Source organism: Streptopelia decaocto (genome assembly GCF_964273445.1).
Source record: "Streptopelia decaocto genome assembly, chromosome: 3".
Classification (NCBI taxonomy): Eukaryota; Metazoa; Chordata; class Aves; order Columbiformes; family Columbidae; genus Streptopelia; species Streptopelia decaocto.
In genome coordinates this window covers 74,663,174-74,675,324 of record NC_138656.1, presented here as the reverse complement: position 1 = coordinate 74,675,324, position 12,151 = coordinate 74,663,174, and the positions used below count along the sequence as shown (strand labels likewise).

Here is a 12,151-nt window from a genome sequence, read left to right as displayed (position 1 = left end):
ACAAAGTTTAATGTGTATTTGCCAAACTCTTGGTATTTGGAAGGAGGCAGTGTGTGGGTTCAAAAAACATAAGTTGTACTTTTTGTAATAGAAACCCTCTTTTGTGGCTTTGTGAAAGGTCAGCATAAATGAGGAAAAATTATTATAGCGAATTGAAGTAATTCAGATCTAGTTGACTGATGGCAAGGTAACTGGTTAAGTTTAGAAATTGTTTAGGTGAAGTTGAAATATAATTGGTTTTTTCCCTTCAATGAATCACCAAAAAAAAAAAAAAAAGTTTCAGGTCAAATGTTTTATTAATTATATTTTTCCCATGCTTTTTAAATAAGAGCACAAGCAAAAGCAGCAAACCTTTATTTCTGTCTACAACTCCCTCTCTCTGTCAGTAGTTAGGGCACTCACCTGTGGGAGAGCTGCATGAATTCTTCTCTCTGTAGAACTTGGAACAGAGACTCGAGTGGGTCTTGTGCTGCTCAGACTTTTCTCTCTTAGCTTTTATTTGTACATCCTTCCTTCTAGTTTTCTTGCTAACATTTTTACAGCACATTGTGCCAGAAATACTCCAGCCAAATTTTCAGCGTAACAAAGCCTGGCACTTCCAGTGTTGATTATTTGCACCTCAGCTGCTGCAGAGCCTGAAAAGTAGTATATTTATTTAAATGCTTTTGGCTAATGCACTTTTTGGGGTATCACGTGACTGCTAGAACTCTGAGGCTTTCTGTTTCTCATGGTTGGGAGAATTACAATACTGTGATTTCAAGATAATCAAAGTTCCTGGTGTTCCAGTATGAATTTAGAAGGGTTCTACATTATTAGAATTGTTCGAGATAGAAAGGTCTCATAGGTTTTCATGTTACTTGAAATCCAGTTATTTAAGACCTTTTAGTGAATTGCAAAGCTCAAACTTCTCTTCACTAAATAGTTTGATCCTTTTTTCCCCTCTGAAGGTGAACATATGCTAGCAAATAAATGTTTCCATTACAGAACTGCCCACATTAGATATTAGTGCCTGTTAGTTACCACAGACTTGCTAATGACTAGAAAAAAAATACTAGTTTTTTTCTATCATGTCTGCTCTAAGAAGTGTTTTCAGTCATGTTCAACTGACTCAGATGAACTAATCTAAGAAAATAACATCCAGTTGATCCCTTGAGACACAGCCTGAAGTTCTGATTCAACACATCACAGTACCTTATGCTTTCTCTCCACTGGAGACCAGCAAAGCACATGTTTAATTATGCTGTTAAATGAGGGGTTTGGCTGTGGCAACTTATATTAACTAATGAGAAAAAAAAAAACAGCCAAAAACAGAGGAAATATTTTAATGCTCACATAAAGAGGTATGAATATAAATACAAACAAGACTTACATTTCTTGGTTAAGAAAGTGGCGTTTTGCTTTCAGATTAGAACACTGCTTTAAAGATTCTTGCACTGTGCTTGAAAGGGCGTACTCCATGCTGTCCGAGCAATAGGTAGGCAAGTCCTCAGGCTTGTTTAGTTGCCAACGCCTTTGATCAGGGATTTCTGAAACAGCTTATGTCTCAAGGGTAAGAATGCTTGAGCAGAAACACGCTGAAGGAGCCTGATCTGCAGAGCAAGGATACTCCTTGCCTTCTGAAAAACAAACATTTCAGAGCTGTGCTCTTGAAATCAAGTGTTCCTGTGCTGCGCTCTGTCAGGCTGGGCCCCACTTTGGGACCTCTTGAGAAGCTTGGTCTCTGTGCCCTATTGCACTGGCAATACTGGCTCACCTACATTTATCTGAGTTAAAATACAAGCTCTTCAGGGCAAGCACCCGGCCTTTTATGTGTTTTGAAAGAGCTGTATATAATTAAGGTACTTTGTATGAAGAAATTACTTCAAAACAGTTTACATAGGGCAGCTATTTCAAGATCAAGAAAAAATCTTTAGCCTTGTTGCCTGAGGAAACAAGACTTATGTGACTGGACTGGCTGGCTGTCCCTCCTCCCTTCGATCCAACACCTTCTAACTTGTTGGACAGTTTAAACTACATTCTAAAGGGGAAGACGTCTCAAAGATAATTAAGTTCCCATAGACTTTATGAAAATCAGCTGCTGGGAAGAGAGAAATCCAGATCCACAGTTCAAGTAACTATATTTTTTTTCCAAGTGTAATCTTGCAAACCTAAAACTTGACTGCAAGTGTAATAATGATGGTCAGGTTGATAATGTAATCTCAACTAATTTAAAGGACTGACAGCTATTTTACATCCAAATATTAACATGCAGATCAACACCATAATGAAGTTAAATTTCCCCTATTTTGGTGCTTCACCAGTTTTTAATATGAACAATATATGCATCCTCCTTACACTTGTAGTTTTTATGAACTTTCAGATAAATTACTCATTCCTTATTGGCTTAAATGTTGCTGAAAATTTCCTATTTTTACTTTTTTTTTTAAGCTAGCAACGTTTACTACTATCTCCTTATCCTTTCTCTATAATTAATTAGTACTGGCAATACATAGAATCAAGAAATTGGGTAGTAATTGGGCTGCATTACTCATGATTGTTGCATCTGATAGGGAAATTTATAGTTGCTTTTGTTATCACTAAAGCACTTAGTAACTGTCTGAGCAGTATGAACTCAACGCAGCCCTCAATGTTGCTCTTTATTTCATCGAGTGTTTTGGTTCCAGTTGAAAAAAGTTGTCGAAGAGAGGGAAAAGACACATTTTCTCGTTTGCAGATTATTTCAGTATCTCTGAAAAAAAACAAAACCAAACCAAATCGAAAACCAAACCACCCCAAACAATGGGAAAACAAACAAACACCACCACACCCCCCCGAACAAAAAAACAAACCAAAACAACCAACAAGAAACAACAAATAAAAAATCCCCAACAACTTAAATTTATGGTCATGATTATAGACGTGCCTATTTGAAAGCCACTGGGGGAAGATCACTATGTGTGTGGACACAGGACTTCACTGGTCGTAGTCACTCATCAGTTGTGTAACAGATGTAAGAAAGGCAGGGAAAGACAAGGGTTCTGGTGGATTTTGGGTTGATTGTGGCATAAGTTAACTCTGCATTTTCCCCAGTTCAGATTTTCTGTATTTTTCACGTTCGGGCAAGCTTTGCTGCTGCACACCGTTTCTTGGGCAGTAAGCGGCCTCTGTGGGGCTCTTCCAGAGCTGAGGCCACGTTTCTCAACTCACGTTTGGTGGACTCACAGAACAGAGGCCAAGTATTAGTCTGCTGATGAAGCAAAAATAACTTAATACTTTTTCACCCGGAGGAGGAAGCGACCGTGTAGAAAAGGCCCTTATTTTCTTGACTAGCCAGAGGGTCAGACAGGCCGCGGGCCGGGCCGCCCGTCCAGCCGCGGGCAGGCTGACCTGGTGTCTCTCCCGCCCCCGCGCAGAGCTCTCGAACGCGCCCGAGTGAGACCTGCGTGGTCCTTCCTGTCGAAGCTGTTCCACTTCATATAAGTAATTAAGCGTTAATTAGAAGAGGACTTAGTTTAGCATTCATTAAACATTAAATACTAATTGAATGCCCAGGGAGAGCGCCGGCACCATTAGGCCGCGAAGCCATTCTCACGCCGCCCCGGCCGGTGACGGGGCAGGCGGGCCGGGGGGAACCGCCCCGCTCCCCTGCAGCCGGGGCCCGGGCGGGCTGGCGGCGCGCCAGGGGCAGGCCGAGGCGGCGGGCACAGACGGCAGCCAGCCGCGCCCGCCGGCCCTGCCGTTGCGAGGTGGAAAATGCGGGTTCATCGCCCCGCAGGGCTTTGAACCGACATCTCCCACACGGGCCCCAGCCGCCGGGCGGTGCCAGCCCCAGCATGCCGACCTGGGCAGGCCCTGCCGCGGGGTCGGGGAGAGCGACGCCTAGTCCCGGGCGCTTGCTGGGGTCGGCACCCCCGCGCGGCCGGGGGAGGCCGGGGCCAGGGGAGGCCGGGGCCAGGGGAGGCCGCCGGGCTGACCCTCCCACGCACAGCGCACCCCCGCGCCCCGGAGCCGTCGGGCGGACAGCGCACACTGGCAGCCGGTGCGCGCACTGCGCATGAGGCGGCCGGAGGCAAACCGGTGCCCGTGGGCCGCGCCGCCCCTTCCCCTCGCCCTGGCGAAGGGAGAGTGCTGGTCCTCTCCTGGCCCAGGCGCTGCGTCGCGCCGGGCAGCCCTCACTGCAGCCAGGCGGCGTGCCTGCCCGCCTTCAATCTTTGGCGCTTCTCCCTCAACATCAAAAGTTCGCCGGTTTTGCCCGCGGCGGCGTTTTGCCCTCAATAACTAGGAAGCCGCCGCAGCGCGGGCTGCTGGGGCACGTACGGGATGCGGCGCCCACTCGCGCTCCGTTGCCCCCTCGACGGCCTCGCCCGTGACCGAGGGCGCCCTCTTTCCCGCGCTTTCCGCTGCCCGTCAGCCTTCGCCTCCCACCCTCCGCCACCGAGGGAAGTGGCGCGGCCAGGTAGAGCCGCTGCCCGCGGCCGGGGCGGTGGCTCGGGGCGGGCCGGGGCGCGCTGCGGGGGCGGGCGGAGGCGGAGCGCCCAGACAGCTGGCGCCGGGGCAGCCGGGCGGGTAGCGGCGCGGTCTGTGTGGGGCAGCGCCGCGCGGGGACCGCCGGACCGCGCCGGGCCGGGCGGTGAGTGTCGGGGCCGTTGGCGGGGCCCCGGGCGGGAAGACGAGGCGACGAGGCGCCCGCACCTGCGGAGCCGGGCGAGGATGCGGTGCGGGTCAAGTCCGCCGCGGTTCTTTCCGCCCGCTCCTTCCGTTCAGGGCCGGGGAAGGACGGCGGCAGCTTGCGGGGGGTGGGAGGTAACGCGGGGGCCGCGCAGGGTGGCGGGTGCTGAGGTGGTTCCGGCCCGGCATCAGCGGCTGGGCCCGTACTCCGTAGCCGACTCCGCGGGGAAGGAGGCTGCGGCGGGAGGGGAGCCCTGTCGGCCCCGCAGCGCGGGGCGTAGGGGCTTCAGCGCCGCCCGGCCTGGCGCTCGACCAGGGTAGAAACTCCTGGGCTCTGGGCAGGCGGTCGCGGCATCTGCAGAAAAAAAAACAAAAAACCAAAAAACAAGTTTAAAACGTGCTCTCCTCGGGAGGTCGGGTCCGCCGGAGTAGGAAATACTGGCGGTGTTTTGAAATGGACATCTCAAAACAAGTATTCATCGTACCGGCACGTAAAAAGTGCTAATGTATTAAAATGCAAATATGTATGTATACTCGGCAACGCTGTTGCATGTTTCCTGTTTACCATGTTAATTAGAAGTTATAAGAGAAAACTTCACCAGGAGTAATCCAGGGCGGTGTTTGACCCAGTAATGCACATTGACTGATGCAGTGGCTTTTATAGTTCTTGGTTTTCTATCCCAAAACACAAGCCAAGTATTTATTTGACTTCATTAATGAGAAATGTATGAATTGTAATGCAGCTTACACCTTTGAAACTATTCTCTACCAGCACAAGCGTCAAAACTTATTTAGCCAATGTGGAGAGTAGGTTAAACTCCCCGCTCTTGTTTTTGTAAGGAAGATTTTGACCAAGCAGGTTGTCCCCAGTCTTGCAGACACCAAGGTTTCCTGTGTTATTCTGGGTGACGTTAACTAATTGTGCAAAAGTTTGAGATTTGGGACATAATATTGGTATTGTAAGGCAAGATGAGCGTACTTGCAAACAAGCACAGCCAAAAACATACAGAAAGATCGTGGGATTTTAATTGTTTTTTGAGGGTTTTCTTCTTGTAGTTCTTTTTTGAGAGCCAGTGTTGTTCAGTAAGTTGTTTTGTTCTCATTCACTGTGTCCTTTTAATTTATAGGTGGTGCTAATGCAAACAAATGTATTGCAGAGACAATTTTGACACTAACCAAATGTTTGTTTGTTTGTTTTTATAGTCCACCTCACAATTTCCAGATTCTTCCAGAGAAGAGAATAAAAAGAAACCAGTTTTGGAAAGACTTGGAAATTTTTTTGGTACAGGGAAAAGGAAAACTGTCAAAAGTTCACTAGAACACACTTCTCGTGAGAAAAGGGAGAGGTCGATTTCACCTCACAGAGTGCAGCCGGTATACTGTAGGCACCTAAAGGATGTATGTGAAGCTCCTCAAGTACAGAAGCAAGTGAGAAACGTGAGTGCTGTTTCTGAGACACAGGAGTATAATTTCAGTAGGGAAGCAGGACTGCCGTATCACGATACCGTTTCAGAATGGAGTAGTAGGGGAGCCTCTTCTGACAGTGGGTGGTCAGCAGATTGGAGTGGCAGCAGTGAAACCATTAAAAACGCTTTCTGTGAGGGTAACCTGAATGTGGAAACCCCAGAACTGGAGACTCAAGAATCTGTCACAGATATAAATAATTCCACAACTCCGGATTTCATTAAAAGCCTGAGAAATTTGTCTAGTGAAGACTTAGAAAAGAGTATCTTAAGCCACAAGGAGCTCGTGAACACGTGGGTGTCTGAGGAGCCTGGGCATGCAAAACCAAAGGATTTGCCATACGACTTGGAATCTGCAGTGACTGAACACACGCATTCTGCTAGAGTGTTAACAGTTGATATCTATCTAAGAAAAACAGATGAACTCCTTAATGAACCTGTAACTGTTACATCAGAAGAAAATTGTAGTGACTCGGACACAATGGATAAAAAAGCTGCTAATAAAAGATCTGGAAAAAGGAGAAAATCTCAGTCATCTAGTGACATTCCAAATGGAGAGAGAAACCAGACTGACACTACTGCAAGAGAAGAGTCTGTTTTTGAGGATGACGTCCCTTCCGAGGTGTTTTCAGACAAGATAATAAACTCAGAAAGAAAAGCGAAGTCTGCGCAACAGACTCCTGAAAGGAATTCCTCTTCCCCAGGTAATAATCAGGACCTAAAAGTTGGATCTGCTCACAAAGGGGCATCTAAAACTGAAGCTGACAAAGGCAAGCAGCAGATCTCAAACACAACCCCAGCAAGGAGAAGATCATATAAAAAGAATCAGTCAGATGCCGTCCCCATTTCCCCTACTGGTTTGAAGGGTCAGGTAAAAGATAACTCCTCAAAAAGGCAACCTTTACCATCACCGGAGAGTAACCCAATGACAAAAAGAACTTCAGTGGAAAAGGGAACTATACCTGTGGCTTTTGGGGAAGACAGCTTGGAGTCTCCCAAAGTTTCTTTGTCTGATAAGACAGAAGACACTGCCTTGGTGTTTGCTGAAGGCAAGAATGAGACCAAGGCAGTAAAACCTGGTAATGGTTCGGATGGAAGAGCTTTCTTGCGTACTGATGGGATTAAAAATGGAGACTTGTGTATGTCGGCTGAGAGACAGACAAATTCTGATTTAGACAGCTCAAAGCTGAAGAGTTTGGATGCTTCCAGAACAGTCATGACAAAGATTAGCCTGTAAGTAACATAAACCAGTTTACCTTATCCTGTATCTGTAATTTTGCTTGCATCTGTGTTTAGGATTCTGTAGGAATATTAGCCATGTATCTTTTCTCTATCTAGGTTATTTTCAGTTAAGAACTGCCCTTTTTAAAAAAAAAAAAAAAAATCATAATTACATTTATCACTTGACAAGCATTTTAGTTTACATGTGTTAGAAAAATATTTTCCTTTTTTTTAGGCATGGAGTTTCTTTATATGTCAATACCATTATATGGAATAAATTAACATACATAAAAGCTACTCTGTCATCACCATCAGTGCCCTCGTTGTTGCTCAGATTAATTCAGCTGTCATTGATCTTAATGTAGTTTTGCCATCTGTAACTAGCTGAGGATATGGTGGAAGACATTCTATATGAAAATCATTGAATAAGGAATGTTTTCAAGTTGTTCTTTGAAACAACATAAGTTTTGCTGTTATTTTATGAAGAAACATAGGATGCAATGTAGAACTCGATACTTCAAATCATATGATTTGAAATTTGAATACGTATAGTTGCTTTCATAAGTATGTGCAGGATGAGTCATGTAAATTTTTATGCATGTGAATAACATCAGGCATTTGCAGAATGATATATTATACAGTTTGCAGGATTTAGTTTTACACTCAAAGACATTGTCATCTGTCAACAGAGGTGATTGGTGCTTTACTTAGGATTATAAAGAAGTGGATGTGTTTATAACTGTAATCACTAGAATGAGTCCAGCAATTGATTTCCTGGATTTTAGTGTGTTCTCTTCTGTAGTGAATCGTTTTATTACATTCATAATTTCTGTTGTTTGATTGTCACAGCAATATTCTGTCCATTATTACTTTCCTCATTCTGATACATTCATTTATAGGTGTCAGAGTACATTGAGTCCTATAGGTCCACCTGAAGTACATCAAGTGTTGTCATTCAGTTGTGTTAGGGGGATGTGAAGGTTCAACATTATGGCTTAAGAAACACATACGTTTCCAGCTATGCATCCCACATGTGAGAAGCATAATAGCATTAGGAGCAATGTCCTGTGCACGATTTATAATACTGTACATCTGATTTACTCATTCGTAACTGAATTAAAAGCATCTAGTACTGAAAATTAAATTGTGGTGTTTTTGTACGTGGTGATGCTTTGCCATTGGGCAGTATAGATTACAAACCCGAAGTTTTCTATCTTCACAAATTCAAAGGAAAGGTAACTTTCATATTTTTTTCTTCGTGTTGCAGTCATTAATGATGACAAAGTTTATAAATGCTTGCATATCTAGATTTTGTTTTTCTTGCTATCTCCATGGCTTGCTGTACAGTGAATTATCTTCTGCTGTACCCATAAAGTAATAGACAAGTATAGTTTCTGACAGATTTAATGAATGAACAGCTTATTCTGTTTCACCTGATTTTCTGGGGTGTGTGGCACTCCATGTCTTGGCCTTATCTGCTGCTATAGGAACTTTAGCCCTGGGTGGGGACCACTGTGTTGTGTATCAGGGTTCCTGATACATCTAAGAGCTGTCATTGCACAGCACCACACACTTTTCTTTAGCCAGACAAATTGATATGATCAGATCGTCTGGTATAATTTGCAGTCATTCATCAGACCATGTGAACTATAAACCTGGATATGGATTAAGCTGCTGTAAAATGGGAAAGGAAAAGATGGTCCCATTATTAGAAGAAGGTGTGTTTTTGTTCTCTTGTTATTGCTTTGAACTAGAGAACAGATAACTTTTCCATTTTCAAGGATTAAAAAAATTCTTGCTAGATTCTTCACATGAATCTCTTTCAGGTTGAAAAATACTTGTTTACTCACAGACTCATTTATCTCCTATAAGGTGGATTTAGTATAATCAAAGTAGCTTTTAGTTAAAAATGAGTAATGTGTCTTGCTAATGACATTGTGCCAATTCTGAGAATCAAGTTTCTTTAGAAACAATTTTAGAAGAAGTCAGGTTGGCTGGTTCCCTGCAAGTGATGATAGCATTTTCTTTCTTTTCTCCTTTTATGTCTGTATACTGGGCAATTTGGAAGTCACGGGATACTTTGCTTCTAGCTTTTGAAAGGGAAATCTGTCAGGTTTGAGACTAAACTGAGGTTGATGGTACATCTTAATCAGCAAATAAAACCTCAGGCAGTAGTTACTTTTATGTGCTTAGCGCAAAACTTGGCTTCAGTTGTCATATTTGATGTTCAGACATGGTTTTGTAGTTGCCTTTGCATTTATGCCCACTTGTTGAATTATTCTCCTCTGTTAACGTGCTGTTTTTCTTTGCTCACCTCAATCGGATGTTTTGGCATCAATGTTTTTTGGCATCGGTTAACGTGATTGACATGGTCCTTTGGACAGGATGCTTCAGCTCTGTGACTCACCTTCCATGTATGACTGTTCTGGGAGAGGTTTAACTGCTGGCTTCCACAGGTTAGCTGCAAGATGTAACCAAAGAGAGGGACATCAGTATTTCTCTTGTGCTGGCTTGTTCCTGGCATTGCAGATTAGCAGTGGGTGGTAGCAATCAGCCACATTGGGCTGTTTGTAAGAAAGTGTTTTTACTGCTAAGTGAATCCATCTTTCAATGTTTTTCCCCCATGCTAGAGGGCAGGCCTAAAGGATACTCAAACAACATCTCCTTTGAAACAAGCTTGAAGAGACTGTTCTTGCAATAAGACGTATCTTTTGGCTGTATATAAAATAAATATTTCTTAGTAGTAATGAAAAAATTAGAGGAGGCCAGCTGTACTGGATGGAGCTCCAGGGCTGAGCTTTGTATTGCTCTTCAGTCTCAGCTGTTTTTTCTGCTGCTGCTGTGCAGAAATACCGCAGAATGTAAAATGCAAAGTGCTAAAGTGGTTGTTTCTGTGTAAATTTGCAAACTTTGAAACTATACCTTTGAGGTGTTAGCTGTTAATTTAAAACAGGTTTTAGGTGGGGCTGATAACTATCAGTGTTAACCATTACACTTGCTTGTGTCAAGGCACAGAGGGAAATACGGATTTTATTAGGAAGATATATGTTATGTTGAAATACACAAGAAGTGCAAGTGACACTGACAAAAAGGTGGTATGGAAGTGAGTTGGTTAAGATAATGAGGCTGGTAGCAATACCTCTTGAAAGTACAGGTAGAAGGAGTGGGTAAGTGCCTTCTTCTGTTCAGAAAAGGACATGAAGGGTCCTGGTGAACAGCAAATTCAGCATGTGTCAGTAGTCCATGTTTGTAGCAGATGAAGGCCAAGCCTGTGCAGGGCTACATTGGCAGGAGCACAGCCAAGCAGGTCAAAGGAGAAGATACTTGGTGCTTATAAGGCTGCATCCGGGGCATTATGTCGAATTGTACCTCTCGCTCCTCTTCCAGCTCTCTTCTGCTGGTACAAGAGAGATGTTCACAATTGGAATGAGTCCAGTGGTAAGCTATTAAGAAGGTAGTGGCACTAGATCATACCATGTATGAGGAGAAGCTGAAGCAGCTCGATTTGTTCAACCGTGATGAAAGGCATATGGGTAGACCCCAAACATCCCTTGCTACCTGTAGAGGTATTATAGAGAAGGCAGAACCAGATTCATCCCAGGTGTGTGGTGAAGGGGCAATGGTTGTGGTTCTAAGTTGCAACAGTGAAGTTTCAGTGGGATATAAGGGAAAAATAATTCACAGTGGCAGTGGCTGACCTGCTGCAATGCTTCCCTAGTAAGGTTCTCAGATCTTGACCCTTAGAGGTACTGAGAACTTGGTTAGACAAAGCCTTCAGCAACGTGATCTAACTTTGAAGCTGTCCCTGTTTTGAGCAGGAAGTTGGACTAGCTGGCCTTTAGAGATCCCTTGCAACTTATATTCATTTTCCAAAAAAGAAAAGTCATAGAAAAAAATAACTTTGAAAAGTTTAGGAAAAACAGTCTTACTGCAAATGGGCTAAAGAGCTGTCTAAGAGCTCAGTGAACACAGTTTGTGCAGGTAAAAAAGAAAGCACTTAAATACCAGAACCATCCGTTGACTGATAGGCTCTGGAGATCATTGCTGCAAGCTATTATAGTTTCTTTTCTCTCCCACCACCATCAGTTTTCATGAAGTGCTGTTTTTGCCTATTCTTCCATTGCTGAGAAATCTCCATATTTCTCTGTGGAGAGCAGGTCTGCCTTTGAGGTGATGGTGGGCTGACTGACACTGCTGATATCTGACTGATAAATTTTGAAGATGTGTCCTTTGCATCTTCCCAGCCATTCATGCTGTTCCTTCAGTAGCAAGTGACATGGACGATTTTTCCTGGGCATAGGTGTTCAGAGGCTTAAAACCCTCAGCCACATGTCATCAGCCATCTTCTCTTGTACATGAGCACCATGTGCTATGTACTTGTACGTGCTTCTGTATCCACACTAACAGAGAAGTTCTACAAGTGTCTCCTGACTCAGTTGTTGTAAAATCAACAGGGTTGGCTTACACAATTTGTTAGCTGACTTTACCTGAAGGTAGGGTCCTCACACACGGTGTTTGCTTAGCCAAGTGGTGATGCAGTGATTGGGGACAGTTACCTTTTCCACCAGCCCTAATGAGGCCAGCAGAGGTCTTCCGCTTGATTTAAGGTTGCCTCTGCAGTGTAAGGGCTGCAAATAATCTGGGCAGATGTCTTCAAAACTTCTTGGAGAGGTATATTCAAATGTTAACCAACTCATTATCACCTTAATGAATTGCTATTTGTTTCCTAAACTCTGTAGGGAATTGCATGCGTATAATTTATTCTGCTATTCACTATTAAATTTTAGTGTCTTTCATAAGTAAATTCTCCACCTCAATTG

General features: G+C 44.0%; 1 protein-coding gene across 1 annotated transcript in view; it reads left to right on the top strand.

Moving 5' to 3' along the window:
- CRYBG1 (crystallin beta-gamma domain containing 1) overlaps positions 1-12,151 on the top strand; it is a gene marked incomplete at its 5' end in the record, with an annotated part of 64,584 nt that overhangs the window by 16,581 nt on the left and 35,852 nt on the right. Inside the window, 2 exons of the mRNA XM_082048157.1 lie at positions 5,851-7,343; positions 11,952-12,002. Coding sequence (XP_081904283.1) covers positions 5,851-7,343; positions 11,952-12,002 — 1,544 coding nt within the window. The remainder of the gene's footprint in view (positions 1-5,850; positions 7,344-11,951; positions 12,003-12,151) is intronic.